This window comes from Heterodontus francisci, chromosome 17, assembly GCF_036365525.1.
Source record: "Heterodontus francisci isolate sHetFra1 chromosome 17, sHetFra1.hap1, whole genome shotgun sequence".
In the NCBI taxonomy this organism is placed as follows: domain Eukaryota; kingdom Metazoa; phylum Chordata; class Chondrichthyes; order Heterodontiformes; family Heterodontidae; genus Heterodontus; species Heterodontus francisci.
This window is the reverse complement of record NC_090387.1, coordinates 6361536-6387868: the sequence shown is the minus strand read 5'-3', so window position 1 is coordinate 6387868 and position 26333 is coordinate 6361536. Positions and strand designations below refer to the sequence as shown.

The following is a 26333-nucleotide window of genomic DNA, read 5'->3' as shown; positions in this document are numbered from 1 at the left end:
CCTTCAGCAGTGTAGTTATTATGAATTTTCTATTTGTGGTTTCAAACTGGTTTTAAATCTTGTTCTATTCATGCTGTGCTGTTTCCTCTTTAAGAAATTCTCTGTTATTTAGACTGGCTGTTTGATGGAGAGTAGCAGGTGTTTGACAGTGTTCTCCGTTTATTGCTTTCAGCGCTCGAGCTTGTTTGTTTACACAGCTGTTCAATAGTCAGTTGAATTACTTTTTTTGTGCTCGAGTTTATTTGTATTCTTCACGCTCAAGTGGTTTAATGTTTTTTCAGCTGTGGCTGCGTGAATGGATCGGGGGTTTCCCGTGCTTTCTTTTTTACTATCGGATGCCTCCTGTAATGGCACCGACCTCAATCAGCCTGAGAGAGTAATTGGCTTTTCCCCATTTTTTTTCTTTTCCATGGAGCCTTTGGAAAAAAACGTATTTTTTAAGCACTTCAAAGCTTGTTTTTTTAAACAGGGATCCCTCAACCATTGGCAAAATGACTCACCCAATCGCAGGAATTTATTTGTAGCCTGAGATTTAGTGCTCTGTCTTCTACAACTAGAGGTAAGTCCTTTCTTCTTTCCACTGTTTGGGCCAGTATTTATTTCGAACTTGCTCTCTTTTGGCTGCAGGAAGGGTCGTTTTCACAACTGTTTACCTGTGGTCTTCAAGAATAAATCTTGTGTTATCACCACAAGTGCCACCATGTAATGAGTTCTCTATATTGTCTTATGCAACATAATGAGATACGTGGAGTCCAATTCGTTGAAGATCTTTAACAGGTTTATTAAAAACTAAACAAGTATATACAGTACAGAGCAAACTATGTACAGAACCTTCGTCTGGGTGTTACAGTTGCAGAGTGACTGTGGCTTGTAGTCACATGACCACATCTGGTACTCAGCTCATCAGCATTCTCTCGATCTTAAACGGACATCACTCTCAAGGCAATCATACAACATCACTGCCACAAATGTTAACCCTTTCAGACCCTTATACTACTACATAGTCAGTGTGTTTTTTTGGACAAGGAAGATGTGTGTGTTTCTTAACCCTTGAGTGTGTAGCCAATGTGAATAACCAGCAGCAGCTTTTCATGGGTTGGAATAAAGAGGATTATTTTTATTCACACATTCATCCCGAAAGTCTAATGCTACGTCACTCACTCAGTCACCACTCTCACACACGCACACTCGAGAAAGAAAGCCGTTAAAGAGGATAGTACACTTTTACCAACTACAAACAAAGGAATAGTTTGTAAGTCGCATGATTTTGTCTCTACCCGGGGAAAAGGCATGCGTTGCGGGTGCGGTGAAGAACGCGTTTTCAGTCCTGGGTGGATTCGATAGCTGGAGTTGAATATCGAAGTCGATGCAGGATTCTCTTGAAGAGGTGGATTTTCAGCCAGTCGTGAAGTGAGTTGCTTGTAGTCTCATTACCGGGGGTCGGTTTTCTATACTGCTGGACTTGAAAAGGAACAGGGTTGGAGACATTAAGATGTTGTAGTCTTTAGCTTTAAGGCATAGGTGTTTTATCTTTGCTGTTGTCTCTGCAGCTGTTGTCTTCACACTGAGTAGTTTTGTTCTCCCTGGTGTTTGGAGTAATAAGGTTCATAAGCTGTGAGTAGTTTTGGTCAGGGGACCACCTGATCAATACTTCTATTGTCCACCCAGAATGATTTGAAGGTTGAAGCTATTGCTACACAATGGGGGATGGATGGTGGCCATTCACCTCTCTTTCTGATTTAGCTCGTTGCTTGCAACTCTCTTTGTTATGTTCTGAGCTCAGAGACAGTGAGTCTAGGAGTCCATAGATTTTGAGTTTTGGGTAAGACTACATGCAATAGGAGGTGGGATATCCACAAATGGTTTCATCTTGGTATGTCCATTCAAGGGAGGCTCTCCACCCCTGGTCATTCAATTAGGAACTTTCCGGATGCTTGTGATACTTCCGAGTCTGGGACCTAAATTGCAAAAGTCACCTGACTCTTTGCAGCCATCTCATGCAGTATTTGAATGTCCATTGTGGTTCATTTAAAAAGAAAATTCAGCTCCAGCAGATTCTGTGCTGAATACAACCCATGTTTCAAGTTATGAATAGGACATGCCTTTACTAAGCACGATGGTTGGACATATACAGGCTAGAAATTAAAGCAGAAAATGCTGGAAATACTCAGCAAGTCTGGCAGCTAATGTGGAGAGAAAAACAGAGTTAATATTTCAAGTCAATGACCTTGTAACAGAACGTTCTGAATTTCTGGTTTATTTCAGATTTTAGTTTAGTTTAGTTTTAGAGATACAGCACTGAAACAGGCCCTTCGGCCCACCAAGTCTGTGCCGACCATCAACCACCCATTTATACTAATCATACACTAATCCCATATTCCTACCACATCCCCACCTGTCTCTATATTTCCCTACCACCTACCTATACTCGGGGCAATTTATAATGGCCAATTTACCTATCAACCTGCAAGTCTTTGGCATGTGGGAGGAAACCGGAGTACCCGGAGGAAACCCACGCAGACACAGGGAGAACTTGCAAACGCCACACAGGCAGTACCCAGAATTGAACCCAGGTCGCTGGAGCTGTGAGGCTGCAGTGCTAACCACTGCGCCACTGTGCTTCATTTGCATAATTTAGCTTTTATATAAAGGTTAGATATGGAATAGGTATATAAATTTAGATATTGTTTGGACATGGCCTACACTTTACAAAGACATGCTAGCTCTCTCTAATCAGCTCATGTTTCTATAAGTGCTCAGTCACTCTATCCTTAACTGTTGATGCCATTAACCTTCCCGCAACAGATGTTAGACTAAATTCCCTGGTCTCCCTCTCTCACCTTTCTTAAATAACGGAGTTCCATTTGTAATTTTCCAATCTAAAGGGACACTTCCTGAGTAGAGGGAGCAAACTTTGGAAGATTATGGCTTCTGCAAATTCCTCACCCACTTCCACTAAAACCTTAGGATGGAAGCTGCCAGGTCCTGGGGATTTGTCAGTCTTTAGTGCCATTATTTTTTCTAATACTATTTTCATGTTTTGATTAACTCTAGTGGGTTCCACTCCTGGATTTATTATTAGTTTCCCTGGAATATCCTGCTATATTATCCTCTTCCTCTACTGTGAAGACTGAAACAATGTAATTATTCAACAACTCTGCTATTTCCTTATGCGCATTTGCAGTTTTACTCCTATCTGTATTTAAAGGGCCCACATAACCTCTAACTACCCTTTTTCTTCAAATATCATTGTCAATACTTTTAGTGTTAATTACAAGGAGAGATTATGCAAACTGGGGTTGTATTCCCCAGAATTTAGACAGTAAAGGGGTGATTTATTGAAGTTTTCAAGATACTAAGGGGAACTGATAGGGTAAATAGCAAGAAACTAATTCCAATTGTTGGGGAGTTGAGGATGGGAGGGGGTTGGGGCAGCGTCTAAAAATTACAGCCAGATCTTTCAGGAGTGAAAATAGGAAACACTTCTACATACAAAGGGTGATTAAAGGTTGGACATGTACATGTTGAAGCCATGCTGTGTAATATTACTAATGATCACATAATTTTCTTTGAAACTCCTCTGTCCACTATTTAAAATAAACAGGCTTGTGGCCTTGTTTTTAACTTTGTAATGTGTGATTTCAACCCCATTGTGTCAAAAGCCTATGAACAGTTAAATAAAAACTCTGTTCATGACTCTCATCCCAATATTCCATATTTTATTTGTTTTTATATGCTCAGTACTAGTACAGTTGGATGTTTGATCCATGGTTTGTGCTGATCTCAGTCAGTTCTACAATATAACAATCCCAGGCTTTACAGTTCATTTCTAATTACTTGTCAATTAAAGTCCAATTCAACCCTGTGTTTGGCATCAATTTCCTTGTTCTATGCTGCCCCGTGATGTCTACCAGGATGGGTCTTGTACCTCAAACTAACTAATATGTGAGAAAGATGTGTCAAACTTCAGATTGATTGAGAATGTGTAGGAGTATGTGCTTGTTTGTGTGTGTGTGTTGCCTTTGTCTGTGTGTATTGTGTTTGTGTGTGTGCGTGTTTGTTTTATGTATGTTGTGTTTGTATGTTTATCACAGAACCGTTACAGCACAGAAAGAGGCCATTCAGCCCATCGTGTCTGCACCAGCTCTCCGAGTGAGAAATTCACTCAGTGTCATTCCCCAGCCTTCTCCCTGTAACTCTGCACATTCTTCCTTTTCGGATAACTATGCAATTCCCTTTTGAATGCCTCGATTAAACCTGCCTGCACCACACTCTCAGGCAGCGCATTCCAGACCTTAACCACTTGTTGCATGGAAAAAAATTTTCCTCATGTTACTGTTGCTTCGTTTGTCAATTACCTTAAATCTGTGCCCTTTCGTTCTTGATCCTTTCATAAATGGGAAGAGATTTTCCCTAATTCTTCCAGACTCCTCATGATTTTGAACATCTCTATCAAATCTCCTCTCAATTTTCTCTTCTTCAAGCAAAACAGTCCTGACTTTTCCAATTTATCTTTCTTACTGAAGTTCCTCATCCCTGGAACCATTCTTGTCAATTTTTTCTGTGCTCTCTCCAATGCCTTCACATCTTTCCTAAAGTGAGGTGCCCAGAACTGGACACAATACTTCAGTTGAGGCTGAACCAGTGTTTTATACAAGTTCAACATAACCACCTTGTTTGTGTATTTGTGTATTTATGTGTGTTGTGTTTATGTATTTGTGTGTTTATGTGTGTTGTGTTTGTGTATTTGTGTGTTTATGTGTGTTGTGTTTGTGTATTTGTGTGTTTATGTATTTGTGTGTTTATGTGTGTTGTGTTTGTGTATTTGTGTGTTTATGTGTGTTGTGTTTGTGTATTTGTATGTTTATGTATTTGTGTGTTTATGTGTGTTGTGTTTGTGTATTTGTGTGTTTATGTGTGTTGTGTTTGTGTATTTGTATGTTTATGTATTTGTGTGTTTATGTGTGTTGTGTTTGTGTATTTGTGTGTTTATGTGTGTTGTGTTTGTGTATTTGTGTGTTTATGTATTTGTGTGTTTATGTGTGTTGTGTTTGTGTATTTGTATGTTTATGTATTTGTGTGTTTATGTGTGTTGTGTTTGTGTATTTGTATGTTTATGTATTTGTGTGTTTATGTGTGTTGTATTTGTGTGTTTATGTATTTGTGTGTTTATGTGTGTTGTGTTTGTGTATTTGTGTGTTTATGTATTTGTGTGTTTGTGTATTTGTATGTTTATGTATTTGTGTGTTTATGTGTGTTGTGTTTGTGTATTTGTGTGTTTATGTGTGTTGTGTTTGTGTATTTGTGTGTTTATGTGTTTGTGTGTTGTGTTTGTGTATTTGTGTGTTTATGTATTTGTGTGTTTACGTGTGTTGTGTTTGTGTATTTGTGTGTTTATGTATTTGTGTGTTTGTGTGTTGTGTTTGTGTATTTGTGTGTTTATGTATTTGTGTGTTTATGTGTGTTGTGTTTATGTATTTGTGTGTTTATGTATTTGTGTGTTTATGTGTGTTGTGTTTATGTATTTGTGTGTTTATGTGTGTTGTGTTTGTGTATTTGTGTTTATGTATTTGTGTGTTTATGTGTGTTGTGTTTGTGTATTTGTGTGTTTATGTGTTTATGTGTGTTGTGTTTATGTATTTGTGTGTTTATGTGTGTTGTGTTTGTGTATTTGTGTGTTTATGTATTTGTGTGTTTATGTGTGTTGTGTTTGTATGTTTGTGGGTGTGTGTTTGTATAGATGTATGCTTGCCCTCCCGCCAACAAAGTTAAACAGTTCTTGACATGATAAACATAGAATTGAATTGGAATGAGCTTCTAATTAGATTAGTATTTTTGCAACCTTTCTTGGAAGTTTGTTAGACCAGAAATGGAGTTTGTCCTTCTTTAAGCTGTTGCCTATTTGCAAGGTCAGGTTGAACTGCATGTATTTTTCACAGTCATTATTCATTGGCCAAACTGGTAAGTCATTCCTGTTGGGATTCCTGTAAGAAAGAGATTGTAATGGTTTTTATTGGAACAGAAAGTGTGGAAGACAAAAGGTTATCTGGCCAATCAACCAAGCAAGTTAGTTAAACACGATTTGTCCTCAACAAATCCACGCTGGCTTTCCTTAATTAATCCACATTTGTCCAAGTGTCTGTTAATTATGTCCTAGATTATTTTTTCTAAACATTTATCCAACACCGAGGTTAGGCTGACTGGCCTGTAGTTGCCAGGTCTATCCTTACACTGTTGGATTTATTCTATTCGCAGAGAATGTTGAAGATGTCTAGATGCAGAATATAGTCATTGCATCAACTGTGAGGCCACTTGGACCCTTTGAATGGCTGTGAAGCACTCTGGGTGGGATGTCCTGTCATTGTGAAAGGTGTTATATAATTGTTTTTCTTTCTTCTTTCTTTCTGGTTCCCTAGCAATGGGAAATTCAAGGTCTTTCAACTTAATATGAGTGGTGATTTCCAATGTTGGTATCAAGGTGCTTTGATAAACCACAACAAAAACAAAAAATTCTGGAAATACTCAGCAGGTCTGACAGCTTCCGTGGAGAGCGAAGCAGAGTTAATGTTTCAGGTTGATGACCTTTCATCAGAACTGGAGTTGTTCTGATGAAAAGTCATCGGCCTGAAATGTTAACTTTTTTCTCCACAGATGCTGTGTAGGATTGGAATCCCCTCCAACTGAGAAATTTATGGAATATAAAAACCCAGGCGCACGGACATGTTCTTGAACTATAAAATGCCAAGCTGCAGTCAACAGCACAGGGCTGGGCAGGAAGGGATTAATTCAGACATTTAGTAAAGGACAGTGGATCATCAAAAGGATTCGGACGTTGACTGACTGCTATCTTGGAACAATGGTACCAGGGAAAAGCCATTACCTGCCTTTGGCTGATGTAATTAAAAGACTGATTGCCCAGCACAACGGTACAAGAAACATTCCCAATATAACACAAATAAGGAATGTAATACAACTAAGGTCAGCATCAGAGACAATGGTACTGGAATCTGACCATTGTAACTATGATTGGTTCCTCTCCATGAGAGAGATGGGTCATTCACACCTTCCTCAACCTTGGAGCCAGGTGTATTGCCTCAAAACAGCAGGAGGATTGTTTTAACAATATGAGAGCTGAACATATTCATCTGGGTTATTTGTCCATGGAATGACACAGTGTGGCTTTTGTGCAGAGAGATCGACCGTTGACCTGCTGTTCTCCCTTCGTCAGATACAGGAGAAATGCTGCGAACAACAGATGCCCCTCTACATTGCTTTCATTGATCTCACCAAAGCCTTTGACCTCGTCAGCAGACGTGGTCTCTTCAGACTACTAGAAAAGGTTGGATCCGATGAAGGGTCACTGACCCGAAACGTTAACTCTGCTTCTCTTTCCACAGATGCTGCCAGACCTGCTGAGTGATTCCAGCATTTCTTGTTTTTATTTTAGAAAAGATTGGATGTCCACCAAAGCTACTAAGTATCATCACCTCATTCCATGACAATATGAAAGCCACAATTCAACATGGCGGTGCCTCATCAGACCCCTTTCCTATCCTGAGTGGCGTGAAATGGCTTTGTTCTCGCACCCACACTTTTTGGGATTTTCTTCTCCCTGCTGCTTTCACATGCGTTCAAGTCTTCAGAAGAAGGAATTTTCCTCCACACAAGATCAGGGGGCAGGTTGTTCAACCTTGCCCGTCTAAGAGCGAAGTCCAAAGTACGGAAAGTCCTCATCAGAGAACTCCTCTTTGCTGACGATGCTGCTTTAACATCTCACACTGAAGAGTGCCTGCAGAGTCTCAGCGACAGGTTTGCGGCTGCCTGCAATGAATTTGGCCTAACCATCAGCCTCAAGAAAACTAACATCATGGGACAGGACGTCAGAAATGCTCCATCCATCAATATTGGCGACCACCCTCTGGAAGTGGTTCAAGAGTTCACCTACCTAGGCTCAACTATCACCAGTAACCTGTCTCTAGATGCAGAAATCAACAAGCGCATGGGAAAGGCTTCCACTGCTATGTCCAGACTGGCCAAGAGAGTGTGGGAAAATGGCGCACTGACACGGAACACAAAAGTCCGAGTGTATCAAGCCTGTGTCCTCAGTACCTTGCTCTATGGCAGCAAGGCCTGGACAACGTATGTCAGCCAAGAGCGACGTCTCAATTCATTCCATCTTCGCTGCCTCCGGAGAATACTTGGCATCAGGTGGCAGGACCGTATCTCCAACACAGAAGTCCTCGAGGCGGCCAACATCCCCAGCTTTTACACACTACTGAGTCAGCGGCACTTGAGATGGCTTGGCCATGTGAGCCGCATGGAAGATGGCAGGATCCCCAAAGACACATTGTACAGCGAGCTCGCCACTGGTATCAGACCCACCGACCGTCCATGTCTCCACTTTAAAGACGTCTGCAAACGCGACATGAAGTCTTGTGACATTGATCACAAGTCGTGGGAGTCAGTTGCCAGCGTTCGCCAGAGCTGGCGGGCAGCCATAAAGGCGGGGCTAAAGTGTGGCGAGTCGAAGAGACTTAGCAGTTGGTCGGAAAAAAAGACAAAAGCGCAAGGGGAGAGCCAACTGTGTAACAGCCCCGACAAACAAATTTTTCTACAGCACCTGTGGAAGAGCCTGTCATTCTAGAATTGGCCTTTATAGCCACTCCAGGCACTGCTCCACACACCACTGACCACCTCCAGGCGCTTACCCATTGTCTCTCGAGATAAGGCAGCCAAAGAAAGATTTGGCCATGGAATGATAGTATTGTTTCAACTCGAATGAAGTGATCATCTGGTCTATGCATAGAACAAACTAAGAGATGTTAACTGAAACAAAAACAAGAAATGCTGGAATCACTCAGCAGGTCTGGCAGCATCTGTGGAAAGAGAAGCAGAGTTAACGTTTCGGGTCAGTGACGCTTCTTCGGTTCCGAAGAAGGGTCACTGACCCGAAACGTTAACTCTGCTTCTCTTTCCACAGATGCTGCCAGACCTGCTGAGTGATTCCAGCATTTCTTGTTTTTGTTTCAGATTTCCAGCATCCGCAGTATTTTGCTTTTATATAAGAGATGTTAACTACTGGACACCTGAACAGCATGAACAACAGGAAATATGTTGGAGATGTTTGAGTTGAATCAATATAAAAAGGAGGTCATATTGGAGTGACAGGGCTGCAGGCAGGTGAAGAAGGGCGCGGACCAATCATTTCCAGATCCAGGCCTACAATTAACACCGGTAATCACCAACCGTGTGGGTGATTGTAAGTTTCAGTGAAATCATAGAGGGGTTTGTACTGTGGTTGTGTTGGTCTAATAAACGAACAAATTTAGGTGGAACCAAAACCTGTTTTGTCACCCGTATTTTGTTCTTGTAATTCCGTAATCATCATAAGGAGGAAGGGAACTGAAACCCTGACAGCTGCCTGACCTGCTGAGTATTTCCAGCATTTTCTGTTTTTGTTTCAGATTTCCAGCATCTGCAGTGTTTTGCTTTTGCCTTGATAAACTCTCTTCTTCTTTGGCCTCCTTATCTCGAGAGACAATGGGTAAGCGCCTGGAGATGGTCAGTGGTGTGTGGGGCAGCGCCTGGAGTGGCTATAAAGGCCAAATCTAGAGTGGCAGACTCTTCCACAGGTGCTGCAGATAAAATTGGTTGTCGGGACTGTTACACAGTTGGCTCTCCCCTTGCGCCTCTGTCTTTTTTCCTGCCAACTACTAAGTCTCTTCGACTCGCCACACTTTAGCCCCGCCTTTATGGCTGCCCGCCAGCTCTGGCGAACGCTGGCAACTGACTCCCACGACTTGTGATCAATGTCACAGGACTTCATGTCGCATTTGCAGACGTCTTTAAAGCGGAGACATGGACGGCCGGTGGGTCTGATACCAGTGGCGAGCTCGCTGTACAATGTGTCTTTGGGGATCCTGCCATCTTCCATGCGGCTCACATGGCCAAGCCATCTCAAGCGCCGCTGACTCAGTAGTGTGTATAAGCTGGGGATGTTGGCCACCTCGAGGACTTCTGTGTTGGAGATACGGTCCTGCCACCTGATGCCAAGTATTCTCCGGAGGCAGTGAAGATGGAATGAATTGAGACGTCGCTCTTGGCTGACATACGTTGATAAACTATCCAAAATAAAAGGCAAACATTGTTAAGAGGCTTAAATGGAATAAAACCTTACCCATTCCATGCAAAAGAAGCCCAGTATGACATCACAGCCTTGCTGAGATTCTTTTCCTCTTCAGTCATGTTACCTGTAAAATAAAGTCACAGAATCACAACACTCATTGCTTGGGTAGTTCAATGAGTTAACAAACTCCCCTTTCCATCACCTAAAAGGACAAGGGCAATGGGTGCAAGGGAACACCACCATCTGCAAGTTCCCCTCCAAGTCACACACCATCCTGACTTGGAACTATATCGCCGTTCCTTCACTGTCGCTGGGTCAAAATCCTGGAACTCCCTTCCTAACAGCACTGTGGGTGCACATACACCACATGGACTGCAGCGGTTCAAGAAGGCAGCTCACCACCATCACCTTCTCCAGGGCAATTAGGGATGGGCAATAAATGCTGGCCTGGCCAGTGACGCCCACATCCTATGAATGAATTTTTTTTTAAAGTGTCACACTATGATATGTGATTGCTTAAACTTCCCTGGGCAAATAAACTTGATCGTAAGTCTTGAAAAAGACAAATAGTAGTGCAAATCTGGAACTCCCTCCCCTAACTGGCTGTGGATACTGGGGATACACTGAAAAATGAAAGACAGAGATTAACAGATTTTTGTTGGCTAAGGTTGTTAAAGGATTTGGGGCAAAGGCAGGTAAATGGAGTTGAGGTGCAGATCAGCCATAATCCAGTTGAATGGTGAAACAGGCTCGAAGGGCTGAATGGCCTCCTCCTGTTTCTATGCTCATCAGTGTGCAGCACAAGCTTGATTTGGCACATGCCAAATGGAAAATATTAATTTCATCGAGTAGAATTTTGCCTGACACTTTTACTGGAAATTGTTACAAATAACATTTTTAAGCAGAAGAGCTAGCAGCCAAGATGGCCACGGAAATTTGCACATGAATCAGCAACCGAGCACATGGCAACAAACATGATTGACTCAGACTAGCCAGAACAATGGGATGCTCTCTGATTCAATTATCTGAGATAGCCTTGTCAATATGTGGTTGTCAAAAGTCATCGACACCCATTGACTTTGAAAGAGCAAACACTCCTAACAACACCCACCCCCACCCCCCGCCTTCCAATGTATGTCTGGGCAGCTTAAGGGGAGAGCTTTGAATTTCAGAGAAAATTCCAGAAACTTCTCATTAAAACACAAAGAGGTGGTCATCATTCAACTGCTTATGCCACTCTGGCAATTGTGAGTGGTGACTCAGAAGGAAGGCAGTAACTAAAATCCAGCAAGGGAGTGCCTCTCTCCTCTCTCCCTCTCTCCAGTAGAGATCCAGAGAAGCCTCAAGCTGCAACAATGAAGCCTCAAACCTATAGCCCAACACAGCCAGCAAATAGGGGACGAGGATAAAGACCCTCTTCTGCCTTCCAGAACCTGAGAAGCAAGCCTAAACCATGCACGTGGCCCAGCCAGAACTTCAATTTCAACTAAGAACTCTGGGACTGAGATTCAGTATTTAAATTTCATCTATTACAGATTCTACTCCAATCTTCCAACTCTGTTTTTCCCTCTGTAATCTATGTGTGTGTGTTTAGTAATTTTAACCGGTTTAGAGTGATAAGGATAATAAACTTATATCTTCCTCATTTAAACACAAGGAAACCTGTCTGATTGGTTCACTTGCAATTATATTAAAGGACCAGGAGCAAGCCCTCACTGAGGTGGTAAGTTAAATCACTGTGTTAACAAAGAATAAACCCTGTTGTAGTCAAACCAGAGAAGTGGCGAAAGGGGAGCCTGAATGTAACAGTGTAAAAACACTCCTGGAATTTGTATATTAGTATTAGGACAATAGTCTTTCTCTTCTGTTAGTGTTATACGAACATACAAATTAGGAGCAGGAGTAGGCCACTCGGCCCTTCGAGCCTGCTCCGCCATTCAATAAGTTCATGGCTACCTACCTACCCCCAATAACCTTTCACCCCCTTGCTTATCAAGAATCTATCTACCTCTGCCTTAAAAATATTCAAAGACTCTGCTTCCACTGCCTTTTGAGGAAGCGAGCCCCAAAGGGTGGCACAATGGTGCAGAGGTTAGGACCTCAATCTCACAGCTCCAGCGACCCGGGTTCAGTTCTGGGTACTGCCTGTGCAGAGTTTGCAAGTTCTCCCTGTGAGTGTGTGGGTATCTGCCGGGTGCTCCAGTTTCCTACCAAAGACTTGCAGGTTGAAAGGTAAATTGCACCTAGTGTAGGGATGTGGTAGGGAACATGGGATTAATGCAGGATTAGTATAAATGGGTAGTTGTTGGTCGCCAAAGACTCAGTGGGCCGAAGAGCCTGTTTCAGTGCTGTATCTTTAAATAAAAAATTAAATAAAGACTCATGACCCTCAGAGAAAATATTTCGCCTCATCTCTGTCTTAAATGGGTGACCCCTTATTTTTAAACAGTGACCCCTAGTTCTAGATTCTCCCACAAGATGAAATATCCTTTCCACATCCAATGAATTTTATGAGTTTAATTTTTCACAACCTTGCAGCAAGTAGTATTGCACCTAAATGGTGTTTTGATTTTTTTTTAAAAGAATTTAGAAACAGGATATTTAAGACACATTCATTGTCTTCCCATAGTTGCCCTGGGAAGATGGTGTTGCGTCTTCTTGAATGTTCCGCAGTGACTTGTACAACTGAGTGTCCACGTCACCTCACAAGATGTTCAGTGCCAACCATGCCGTGTTGCACTGTAGAAACATGTAAGCCACACTGGATAGGGAAGCAGGTTCTGATTGGGAACTAGTTGGATCTTTACAGCAAATGGCAGTGTTTGATGGTATTTATTTCCTGGTGTCAGCAAACTATTAACCAAATTTATTCAATTTCATAGCACAGTTTTCCATGAGCTCATAAGTTCTGGGCTGTCAATCCATAAACTACCAAACCTGCACTTAAATACTGATCATTATAATTCGATGGAGATTTTTAGCTCCTTACCCAGTAACACATCAAAAACAGGGATGAAGGCCCCCCCAAAGACAAAGGACAGCTCAGCCCCATGAGGAGCTCTCGTGAATTGGGGTATTCTTGTCTTATAGAAGCTTGCACGGTGCTGGAATTCATATAAAAACACGGGGTTTCCAGCATCTGCAAACAAAACATCAGACAGAGTTACTGATACACCAGTGGATAAAAGCAAACACAAACCAACTCCAACCTGGAATCCCAATGGACCAAACCCCTTCCCATTCACTCCCATTGTACACAATCCCGATGGATGTAAACATCTTCCCATTCACTCCCATTGTACACAATCCCAATGGACCCAAACCCCTTCCCATTCACTCCCATTGTACACAATCCCAATGGACCCAAACCCCTTCCCATTCACTCCCATTGTACACAATCCCAATGGACCCAGACCCCTTCCCATTCACTCCCATTGTACACAATCCCAATGGACCCAAACCTCTTCCCATTCACTCCCATTGTACACAATCCCAATGGACCCAGACCCCTTCCCATTCACTCCCATTGTACACAATCCCTATGGACCCAAACCCCTTCCCATTCACTCCCATTGTACACAATCCCGATGGATGTAAACATCTTCCCATTCACTCCCATTGTACACAATCCCAATGGACCCAAACCCCTTCCCATTCACTCCCATTGTACACAATCCCAATGGACCCAAACCTCTTCCCATTCACTTCCATTGTACACAATCCCAATGGACCTAAAACACCTTCCCATTCACTCCCATTGTACGCAATCCCAATGGACCTAAAATACCTTCCCATTCACTCCCATTGTACACAATCCCAATGGACCCAAACCCCTTCCCATTCACTCCCATTGTACACATTCCCAATGGACCTAAAACACCTTCCCATTCACTCCCATTGTACGCAATCCCAATGGACCTAAAATACCTTCCCATTCACTCCCATTGTACACAATCCCAATGGACCCAAACCCTTTCCCATTCACTCCCATTGTACACAATCCCATTGAACTCAACCCCTTCCCATTCACTCTGATTGTGTAGTATTCTTGACCCAGGTAAACTATATAAATATAAAAGGACATTTACTCTCTTGCATTCTCTGCATTGATGTTAACTATGGCCAGGACATCTCCCAATGCCAACACTTCTCACTCACCTCTGTAATACTGAGCTGCTCTCAGAGTGGGAATAGCGATAAACACATCACCGAACAAGTCAAGGTAACGTTCTTTCAGAAGGTCAGGGTCGTGTACCTCCTTAAAGTATTCATCAAAAATCAGGTCTCCGTTCTCTTCACCAAACTAATCAGAATGTTAAATTACTGTGTGTCCGGAAAACAAAATTGAAACAAGTAAATACCGAGCAGGTCAATCAGCATCGGATAGAGATCATAATAATGAGAGGGATGATAATAAGAGATGATAATAATAAGAGCCCCTTTCAGGTCCTGGGGTGGGGTCTGTACTTATAAAGCTTGGACTTTGTACTCCTGACATAGATCTTGTATCCCTGACCTTCGACCTTGTACCCATGACCTTAAAACTTTTACCATGACCTTCTGGTTCAGGCAGGGGAGCAATACTGACTGAGCTAGGCTCACACTCACTGGACTCCCCTTCCCAGTATTTGTCCCTCAGACATTGGAGCCTGGAAGTGCACCAAGTGAGTTACTGTGGCAGTAAAACTAAACACTAGATCTCTGAGGCATTAAATGTGCATAGCTAGAGAGGTTGTGTTCTGGATTAGAATGACAGATAAAACTTGTCTTCCAATAGATGATCTTTCTTTAGCCTGCAACCTCTCGTCACAATCTTCTCTTATTTTGTCTGTAATACTACAGTCAGTTTACCCCTGAATTCTCTTCTCTTTTTCCTAAGCTCGAAACTCACTGCCCGACACTTCCCCCCCCACCCCACTCCGCTTTGTGTCAAATTCAAAACTCATTGCACCCAAATCATTCTTTCCAGCAATTCAAAATGGCAAATAACAACAATTTGTATTTATATTGTGCCTTTAACATAATAAAAGGTCACAGAGATATTATAAAATAAGATATGATACTGAGCCACATGTGGAGATATTAGGGCAGATGGCTAAAAGTTTAGCCAAAGATCTCGGTATAAAGGAATGTCTTAGAAGAGGAAAGCCAGTTAGAAAGGCGGAGAGGTGTAGGGAGGGTTTCCCAGAGCTTGGGGCTCAGGCAGCTGACAGCACGGATGCCAATGGTGGATCAATTAAAATCAGGGATGCTCAAGAGGCTGGAATTAGAGGAGCACAGATACCTCGGACAGTTGTGGGGCTGGATGAGATTACGGTGATAGGGAGGGAGTGACGCCATAGAGGGATTTAAACAAGGATAAGAATTTTAAAATTGAGACATGGTTTAACTGGGAGCCGATGTGGGTAAGTGAGCACGGGGTGATGGGTGAACGGCATGTGATACAAGTTAGGACACGGCAGCAGAGTTTTGGATGACCTTAAGCTTAACGAGGATAGAATGTGGGTGGGAGGCTAGGGGAGCATTAGAATAGTCAAGTCTGGAGGTTACAAAGGCATGGATGAGGGCTTCAGCAGCAGAAGAGCTGAGATGGGGGCAGAGACAGGAGAAGTTAGGGAGGTGGAAATACACTGTCTTAGTGACAGTGTGGATATGTGTTTGAAAGCTCAACTTGGGGTCAAATATGGCACGAATGTAGTGAACAGACTGATTCAACCTCAGACAGTTGCCAGGAAAGGGAAGGAGTCGGGAATGAGGAAACAGAGTCTGGAACAGGGAATGAAGACAATGGCTTCAGTCTTCCCAATATTTAATTGGAGGAAATTTCTGCTTATCCAGTATTGGATGTTGGACAAGTAGTATGACAAATCAGAGATGGTGATGGAGAGGCTGTTTCCAGGCAAAGGGACGTCTGGCAAGTGGGAGGCTTTTAAAAGTGAGATTTTCGTTTATCTAAGTTAAGACTAACTTAAGCTTAAGATTGAAAATGGCAGGAGATCTCAGACCCGTGTTATGCTCCTCTTGCTCAATGTGGGAGCTCAGTGACATGGCTGATGTCCCTGACTCCTTCATGTGCTGGAAGTGTGTCCAGCTGCAGCTCTTGTTAGACCGCATGACGGCTCTGGGGCTGCGGATGGACTCACCTTGGAGCATCCAGGATGCTGAGGAGGTCGTGGATAGCATGTTTAGCGAATTGGTCACACCGCAGATTAGGATTGCTGAGGGAGAAAGGGAATGGGTGACCAAAAGGCAGAGAAAGAGCAGGAAGGCAGCGCAGGAGTCCCCTGCGGTCATCTCCCTCCAAAACAAGTATACCGTTTTGGATAATGTTGAGGGAGATGGCTCACCAGGGGAAGGCAGCAGTAGCCAGGTTCATGGCACCGTGGCTGGCTCTGCTGTTCAGAAGGGCGGGAAAAAGAGTGGAAGGGCTATAGTCATCGGGGATTCAATTGTAAGGGGAGTAGATAGGCGGTTCTGTGGTCGAAAACAAGACTCCCGAATGGTATGTTGCCTCCCAGGTGCACGGGTCAGGGATGTCTCAGATCGGCTGCAGAACATTCTGAAAGGGGAGGGTGAACAGCCAGTTGTCATTGTGCACATAGGCACCAATGATATAGGTGAAAAGCGGGATGAGGTCCTACAAGCAGAATTTAGGGAGTTAGGAGCCAAGTTAAAAAGTAGGACCTCAGAGGTAGTAATCTCAGGATTGCTACCAGTGCCACGTGATAGAGTAGAAATGAAAGAATAGTCAGAATGAATGCGTGGCTTGAGAGATGGTGCAGGAGGGAGGGGTTCAGGTTTTTGGGACATTGGGACCGGTTCTGGGGGAGGTGGGACTATTACAAACTGGATGGTCTACACCTGGGCCGGACTGGAACCAATGTCCTTGGGGGTGCTTTTGCTAACGTTGTTGGGGAGGGTTTAAACTAATGTGGCAGGGGGATGGGAACCAAATGAAGAGGTCAGTGGACAGTAAGGAGGTTGTAACTAAAGCCTGTAAGGAACTAGATAATGAAGTCAGCGTGACAAAGGGAAAGAATAGACAGGGAGCAGATGATGAACGCAAAGGGACTGGTGGTCTGAGGTGCATTTGTTTTAATGCAAGAAGTGTAGTAGGTCAGGCAAATGAACTTAGGGCCTGGATTAGTACCTGGGAGTATGATGTTATTGCTATTACTGAGACTTGGTTGAGGGAAGGGCATGATTGGCAACTAAATATCCCAGGATATCGATGCTTCAGGCGGGATAGAGAGGGAGGTAAAATGGGTGGAGGAGTTGCATTACTGGTCAAAGAGGATATCATAGCTGTGCTGAAGGAGGGCACTATGGAGGACTCGAGCAGTGAGGCAATATGGGCAGAACTCAGAAATAGGAAGGGTGCAGTAACAATGTTGGGGCTGTACTACAGGCCTCCCAACAGCGAGCGTGAGATAAAGGTACAAATGTGTAAACAGATTATGGAAAGATGTAGGAGCAACAGGGTGGTGGTGATAGGAGATTTTAATTTTCCCAACATTGACTGGGATTCACTTAGTGTTAGAGGTCTAGATGGAGCAGAATTTGTAAGGAGCATCCAGGAGGGTTTTCTAGAGCAGTATGTAAATAGTCCAACTCGGGAAGGGGCCATACTGGACCTGGTGTTGGGAAATGAGCCCGGCCAGGTGGTTGAAGTTTCAGTAGGGGACTACTTTGGGAATAGTGATCACAATTCCGTAAGTTTTAGAATACTCATGGACAAAGACGAGAGTGGTCCTAAAGGAAGAGTGCTAAATTGGGGGAAGACCAACTATACCAAAATTCGGCAGGAGCTGAGAAATGTAGATTGGGAGCAGCTGTTTGAAGGTAAATCCACATTTGATATGTGGGAGGCTTTTAAAGAGAGGTTGATTAGCGTGCAGGAGAGACAGGTTCCTGTGAAAATGAGGGACAGAAATGGCAAGATTAGGGAACCATGGATGACAGGTGAAATTGTGAGACTAGCTAAGAGGAAAAAGGAAGCATACATAAGGTCTAGGCGGCTGAAGAAAGACGAAGCTTTGAAAGAATATCGGGAATGTAGGACCAATCTGAAACGAGGAATTAAGAGGGCTAAAAGGGGTCATGAAATATCTTTAGCAAACAGGGTTAAGGAAAATCCCAAAGCCTTTTATTCATATATAAGGAGCAAGAGGGTAACTAGAGAAAGGATTGGCCCACTCAAGGACAAAGGAGGAAAGTTATGCGTGGAGTCAGAGAAAATGGGTGAGATTCTAAACGAGTACTTTGCATCGGTATTCACCGAGGAGGGGGACATGACGGATGTTGAGGTTAGGGACAGATGTTTGATTACTCTAGGTCAAGTCGGCATAAGGAGGGAGGAAGTGTTGGGTATTCTAAAAGGCATTAAGGTGGACAAGTCCCCAGGTCCGGATGGAATCTATCCCAGGTTACTGTGGGAAGCGAGAGAGGAAATAGCTGGGGCCTTAACAGATATCTTTGCAGCATCCTTAAACACGGGTGAGGTCCCGGAGGACTGGAGAATTGCTAATGTTGTCCCCTTGTTTAAGAAGGGTAGCAGGGAAAATCCAGGTAATTATAGACCGGTGAGCCTGACGTCAGGGGTAGGGAGAAGATACTGAGGGATAGGATCTATTCCCATTTGGAAGAAAATGGGCTTATCAGTGATAGGCAACATGGTTTTGTGCAGGGAAGGTCATGTCTTACCAACTTAATAGAATTGTTTGAGGAAGTGACAAAGTTGATTGATGAGGGAAGGGCTGTAGATGTCATATACATGGACTTCAGTAAGGCGTTTGATAAGGTTCCCCATGGTCGGCTGATGGAGAAAGTGAAGTCGCATGGGGTCCTGGGTGTACCAGCTAGATGGATAAAGAACTGGCTGGGCAACAGGAGACAGAGAGTAGCAGTGGAAGGGAGTTTCTCAAAATGGAGACGTGTGACCAGTGGTGTTCCACAGGGATCCGTGCTGGGACCACTGTTGTTTGTGATATACATAAATGATTTGGAGGAAAGTATAGGTGGTCTGATTAGCAAGTTTGCAGACGACACTAAGATTGGTGGAGTAGCAGATAGTGAAGGGGACTGTCAGAGAATACAGCTGAATATAGATAGATTGGAGAGTTGGGCAGAGAAATGGCAGATGGAGTTCAATCAGGGCAAATGCGAGATGATGCATTTTGGAAGATCCAATTCAAGAGTGAACTATACAGTGAATGGAAAAGTCCTGGGGAAAATTGATGTCCAGAGAGATTTGGGTGTTCAGGTCCATTGTTCCCTGAAGATGGCAACGCAGGTCAATAGAGTGGTCAAGAAGGCATACGGCATGCTTTCCTTCATCGGACGGGGTATTGAGTACAAGGGTTGGCAGGTCATGTTACAGTTGTATAAGACTTTGGTTCGGCCACATTTGGAATACTGCGTGCAGTTCTGGTCGCCACATTACCAAAAGGATGTAGATGCTTTGGAGAGGGTGCAGAGGAGGTTCACCAGGATGTTGCCTGGTATGGAGGGCGCTAGCTATGAAGAGAGGTTGAGCAGATTAGGATTATTTTCATTAGAAAGATGGAGGTTGAGGGGGGACCTGATTGAGGTGTACGAAATCATGAGAGGTATAGACAGGGTGGATAGCAAGAAGCTTTTTCCCAGAGTGGGGGATTCAATTACTAGGGGTCACGAGTTCAAAGTGAGAGGGGAAAAGTTTAGGGGGGATATGCGTGGAAAGTTCTTTACGCAGAGGGTGGTGGGTGCCTGGAACGCGTTGCCAGCGGAGGTGGTAGACGCGGGCACGATAGGGTCTTTTAAGATGTATCTACACAGATACATGAATGGGCAGGAAGCAAAGAGATACAGACCCTTAGAAAATAGGCGACATGTTTAGATAGAGGATCTGGATCAGCGCAGGTTTGGAGGGCCAAAGGGCCTGTTCCTGTGCTGTAATTTTCTTTGTTCTTTGTTCTTTTCTTTGAGATAGGAAGAGTTCAGGGCCGGCATGTTCCTGTTAGATGGAAGGGCAAGGCTGGCAAGTTTAGGGAACCTTGGTTGACGAGGGATAGAGAGGGTCTGGTCAGGACAAAGAAGGAGGCATATGTCAGGTACAGGCAGCTGGGATCAAGCGAGTCCCTCGAGGAGTATAGGGGATGTAGGAGTACACTTAAGAAGGAAATTAGGAGGGCGAAAAGGGGCCATGAGATTTCCCTGGCAGATAAGATAAAGGAGAATCCTTAAAGATTCGAAAAATATATTAAGAGTAAAAGGGTAGCTAGGGAGAGAGTAGGTCCCCTTAAGGATCAGTGCGGCAATCTATGTGTGGAGCCACGGGAAATGGGCGAGGTCTTAAATGAATACTTCTCATCTGTATTTATCATGGAGGTGGTCATGGAATCTAGTGAGTTCAAGGGAGGGAACACCGATATCCTGGAGCATCTTAACATTACAAAGGAGGAGATGTTGGAGGTTTTGAAGCACATTAAGGTGATAAATCCCCAGGGCCTCACCAGGTGTATCCTAGGATGCTATGGGAAGCAAGTGAGGAGATTGCTGGGGCACTGGCAGAGATTTTTGTATCATCGTTAGCCACGGGTGAGGTACCAGAAGACTGGAAGATAGCTAATGTTGTGCCTTTATTTAAGAATGGCAGCAGGGATATGCCAGGGAACTACAGGCCGGTGAGCCTTACATCAGTGGTGGGAATGTTATTGGAGGGGTTTCTGAGAGACAGGATTTATATGCATTTGGAAAGGCATGGTCTGATTAGGGATAGTCAGCATGGCTTTGTGCATGGGAAATCATGTCTCACGAATTTGATTGAGTTTTTTGAGGAGGTAACCAAGAGGATTGACGAGGTTGGGGCGATGGACTTTGTCTACATGGACTTTAGCAAGGCCTTTGACAAGGTCCCGCATGGTAGGCTGGTCCAGAAGGTTCGAACACACGGGATCCAGGGTGAGCTAGCCAATTGGATACAAATTGGCTTGGTGATAGGAGGCAGAGGGTGGCAGTGGAGGGTTGTTTTTCAGATTGGAGGCCGGTGACCAGTGGTGTGCCGCAGGGATCGGTGCTGGGCCCTCTGTTGTTTTTCATATATATTAATGACTCGGATGTGAATGTAGGGGGCATGATTAGTAAGTTTGCAGATGAAACCAAAATTGGTGGTATAGTGGACAGTGAAGAAGGTCGTCTAAGGCCACAACAGGATATAGATCAACTGGGAAAGTGGGCAAGGGATTGGCAAATGGAATTTAACGCAGACAAGTGTGAAGTGATGCATTTTGGGAAGTTAAACCAGGGCAGGACATATACAGTGAATGGCAGGGCCCTGGGGAGTGTTCTTGAGCAGAGAGATCTTGGGGTGCAAGTACATAGTTCCCTGAAAGTGGCAACACAGGTAGACAGGGTGGTGAAGAAGGCGTATGGCATGCTTGCCTTCATCAGCCGAGGCATTGAGTACAAGAGTTGGGACGTCATGTTACAGTTGTACATAACGTTGGTTAGGCCGCATTTGGAGTACTGTGTGCAGTTCTGGTTGCCGCACTAAAGGAAAGATGTGATTAAGCTAGAGAGGGTGCAGTAAAGATTCACAAGGATGTTGCCTGGTTTGGAGGGCTTGAGTTATAAAGAGAGGTTGGATAGGCTGGGTCTGTTTTCACTGGAGCGAAGGAGGCTGAGAGGGGACATGATAGAGGTATATAAAATTATGAGAGGCATAGATAGGGTAGATAGCCAGAGTCTGTTTCCCATGGCAGGGGTGACTAAAACTAGAGGGCATAGATTTAAGGTGAGAGGGAGGAGGTTTAAAGGGGATCAAAGGGGTAAATTTTTCACACAAAGAATAGTGGGTATCTGGAATGAGCTGCTCGAGGAGGTGGTGGAGGCAGGAACAGTAGCAACATTTAAGAGACATCTGGACAGGTACTTGAATGAGCAAGGCATACAGGGATATGGAATTAATGCAGGCAGGTGGGATTAGTATAGATAGGCATTATGGTCGGCATGGACGAGGTAGGCCGAAGGGCCTGTTTCTATGCTGTACGACTCTATGACTCTGTGACTCAAACTATTTGCCCAAATAAAGAGCTCTATTCATGTTTTAGAGTTTACAAGATGATGAAGAAGTCGAATAGTAACTGCAGGAGGGAGCAACAACCAGGGACACATAGCCAAGCCTGAAGATGTTTCTACCCCATGTGCCAGTTAGCAAAATACAAATACCAAAAATGCCTTACTATTGGTTTGAGATACATGTTTATTTTCTCCATAATTTTCTCTCTGGTTATTCCTGCTTCCCAGTCAGGTGGAATGATTTTCTGTAAAGGAATGAAGAGTAGGTTTAAACATTTGAAGAGTATCCCTAGGGGAGTGTAGGAGAGGCTCTCCGCAGTGTGGCCTTGGGCTCAGGCCACTCATAATGTGAGGGGTGTCAGCAGTGGCTCGGTGGGTAGCATTCTTGCCTCTAGGTCAGGAGGTTGTAGATTTAGATCCCACTCCAGAAACTCGAGCACAAAAATCTAGGCTAACAATCCCAGTTCAGTACTGAGGGAGTGCTGCACTATCGGAGGGTGAGTGCTGAGGGAGTGCTGCACTGTCAGAGGGTCAGTACTGAGGGAGCACTGCACTGTCGGAGGGTCAGTACTGAGGGAGTGCTGTACTGTCAGAGGGTCAGTACTGAGGGAGTGCTGCACTGTCAGAGGGTCAGTACTGAGGGAGAGCTGCACTATCGGAGTGTCAGTACTGAGGGAGTGCTGCACTATCGGAGGGTGAGTTCTGAGGGAGTGCTGCACTGTCAGAGGGTCAGTACTGAAGGTGTGCTGCACTATCGGAGGGTGAGTGCTGAGGGAGTGCTGCACTGTCAGAGGGTCAGTACTGAGGGAGTGCTGCACTGTCAGAGGGTCAGTACTGAGGGAGTGCTGCACTGTCAGAGGGTCAGTACTGAGGGAGTGCTGCACTGTCAGAGGGTCAGTGCTGAGGGAGTGCTGCACTGTCAGAGGGTCAGTACTGAGGGAGTGCTGCACTGTCAGAGGGTCAGTGCTGAGGGAGTGCTGCACTGTCAGAGGGTCAGTACTGAGGGAGTGCTGCACTGTCAGAGGGTCAGTGCTGAGGGAGTGCTGCACTGTCAGAGGGTCAGTACTGAGGGAGTGCTGCACTGTCAGAGGGTCAGTGCTGAGGGAGTGCTGCACTGTCAGAGGGTCAGTACTGAGGGAGTGCTGCACTGTCGGAGGGTCAGTACTGAGGGAGTGCTGCACTGTCGGAGGGTCAGTACTGAGGGAGTGCTGCACAGTCGGAGGGTCAGTACTGAGGGAGTGCTGCACTGTCAGAGGGTCAGTGCTGAGGGAGCGCCGCACTGTCGGCGGGTCAGTGTTGAGGGAGCGCCGCACTGTCGGAGGGTCAGTGCTGAGGGAGTGCTGCACTATCGGAGGGTCAGTGCTGAGGGAGTGCTGCACTATCGGAGGGTGAGTGCTGAGGGAGTGCTGCACTGTCAGAGGGTCAGTACTGAGGGAATGCTGCACTGTCAGAGGGTCAGTGCTGAGGGAGTGCTGCACTGTCAGAGGGTCAGTGCTGAGGGAGTGCTGCACTATCGGAGGGTGAGTGCTGAGGGAGTGCTGCACTGTCAGAGGGTCAGTACTGAGGGAATGCTGCACTGTCAGAGGGTCAGTGCTGAGGGAGTGCTGCACTGTCAGAGGGTCAGTACTGAGGGAGTGCTGCACTGTCGGAGGGTCAGTACTGAGGGAGTGCTGCACTGTCAGAGGGTCAGTGCTGAGGGAGCGCTGCACTGTCAGAGGGTCAGTGCTGAGGGAGTGCTGCACTGTCAGAGGGTCAGTACTGAGGGAGTGCTGCACTGTCGGAGGGTCAGTGCTGAGGAAGTGCTGCACTGTCAGAGGGTCAGTGCTGAGGGAGCGCTGCACTGTCGGAGGGTCAGTGCTGAGGGAGCGCCGCACTGTCGGAGGGTCAGTGCTGAGGGAGCGCCGCACTGTCGGAGGGTCAGTGTTGAGGGAATGCTGCACTGTCGGAGGGTCAGTGCGGAGGGAGTGCCGCACTCTCGGAGGGTCAGTGCTGAGGGAGCGCTGCACTGTCGGAGGGTCAATACTGAGGGAGCGCTGCACTGTCAGAGGGTCAGTACTGAGGGAGTGCTGTACTGTCAGAGGGTCAGTGCTGAGGGAGTGCTGCACTGTCAGAGGGTCAGTACTGAGGGAGTGCTGCATTGTCGGAGGGTCAGTACTGAGGGAGTGCTGCACTGTCAGAGGGTCAGTGCTGAGGGAGCGACACACTGTCGGAGGCTCAGTGTTGAGGGAGCGCCGCACTGTCGGAGGGTCAGTACTGAGGGAGTGCTGCACTGTCGGAGAGTCAGTGCTGAGGGAGCGCTGCACTGTCGGAGGGTCAGTACTGAGGGAGCGCTGCACTGTCGGAGGGTCAGTACTGAGGGAGTGCCGCACTGTCGGAGAGTCAGTACTGAGGGAGTGCTGCACTGTCGGAGGGTCAGTACTGAGGGAGTGCCGCACTGTCGGAGGGGCAGCACTGAGGGAGCGCCGCACTGTCGGAGGGTCAGTACTGAGGGAGTGCTGCACTGTCGGAGGGTCAGTACTGAGGGAGTGCTGCACTGTCGGAGGGTCAGTACTGCGGGAGCGCTGCACTGTCGGAGGGTCAGTACTGAGGGAGCGCTGCACTGTCGGAGGGTCAGTACTGAGGGAGTGCTGCACTGTCGGAGGGTCAGTACTGAGGGAGCACGGCACTGTCAGAGCGTCAGTGCCTAGCGAGTGCCGCACTGTCGGCGGGTCAGTACTGAGGGAGTGCCGCACTGTCGGAGGGTCAGTACTGAGGGAGCGCTGCACTGTCGGAGGGTCAGTACTGAGGGAGTGCCGCACTGTCGGAGGGTCAGTACTGAGGGAGCACGGCACTGTCGGCGGGTCAGTACTGAGGGAGTGCCGCACTGTCAGATGGGCAGCACTGAGGGAGCGCCGCACTGTCGGAGGGTCAGTACTCAGGGAGCGCTGCACTGTCGGAGGGTCAGTACTGAGGGAGTGCTGCACTGTCGGAGGGTCAGTACTGAGGGAGTGCCGCACTGTCGGAGGGTCAGTACTGAGGGAGCACGGCACTGTCGGCGGGTCTGTACTGAGGGAGCGCTGCACTGTCGGAGGGTCAGTACTGAGGGAGTGCCGCACTGTCGGAGGGGCAGCACTGAGGGAGCGCCGCACTGTCGGAGGGGCAGCACTGAGGAGGCGCTGCACTGTCGGAGGGTCAGTACTGAGGGAGTGCCGCACTGTCGGAGGGTCAGTACTGAGGGAGCGCTGCACTGTCGGAGGGTCAGTGCTGAGGGAGCGCTGCACTGTCGGAGGGTCAGTACTGAGGGAGCGCTGCACTGTCGGAGGGTCAGTACTGAGGGAGCGCTGCACTGTCGGAGGGTCAGTACTGAGGGAGTGCTGCACTGTCGGAGGGTCAGTACTGAGGGAGCGCTGCACTGTCAGAGAGTCAGTGCTGAGGGAGTGCCGCACTGTCGGCGGGTCAGTACTGAGGGGTGCCGCACTGTCGGAGGGGCAGCACTGAGGGAGCGCCGCACTGTCAGAGGGTCAGTACTGAGGGAGCGCTGCACTGTCGGAGGGTCAGTACTGAGGGAGCACGGCACTGTCGGCGGGTAAGTACTGAGGGAGTGCCGCACTGTCGGAGGGGCAGCACTGAGGGAGTGCCGCACTGTCGGAGGGTCAGTACTGAGGGAGCACGGCACTGTCGGCGGGTCAGTACTGAGGGGGTGCCGCACTGTCGGAGGAGCAGCACTGAGGGAGCGCTGCACTGTCGGAGGGTCAGTACTGAGGGAGCGCCGCACTGTTGGAGGGTCAGTACTGAGGGAGCGCCGCACTGTTGGAGGGGCAGCACTGAGGGAGCGCCGCACTGTCGGAGGGTCAGTACTGAGGGAGCGCTGCACTGTCGGAGGGTCAGTACTGAGGGAGTGCCGCACTGTCGGAGGGTCAGTACTGAGGGAGCGCCGCACTGTTGGAGGGTCAGTACTGAGGGAGCGCCGCACTGTTGGAGGGGCTGCACTGAGGGAGCGCCGCACTGTCGGAGGGTCAGTACTGAGGGAGCGCTGCACTGTCGGAGGGTCAGTACTGAGGGAGTGCCGCACTGTCGGAGGGTCAGTACTGAGGGAGCGCTGCACTGTCGGAGGGTCAGTACTGAGGGAGTGCCGCACTGTCGGAGGGGCAGCACTGAGGGAGCGCTGCAC

General features: G+C 46.5%; 1 protein-coding gene across 3 annotated transcripts in view; it reads right to left on the bottom strand.

Moving 5' to 3' along the window:
* Positions 1-789: 789 nt before the first annotated feature.
* LOC137378702 (cocaine esterase-like) overlaps positions 790-26333 on the bottom strand; it is a 74076-nt gene continuing 48532 nt past the window's right edge. The window contains exons 9-14 of one of the 3 annotated variants that reach the window (XM_068049051.1): positions 22348-22428; positions 14285-14429; positions 13116-13265; positions 10178-10250; positions 5843-5984; positions 790-1456 (exon numbers count right to left, since the gene is read on the bottom strand). In XM_068049051.1, the coding sequence (XP_067905152.1) occupies positions 1322-1456; positions 5843-5984; positions 10178-10250; positions 13116-13265; positions 14285-14429; positions 22348-22428 (726 nt within the window). In that variant the 3' untranslated portion in view covers positions 790-1321. The other 2 variants (XM_068049053.1, XM_068049052.1) reach the window with 2 other exon arrangements.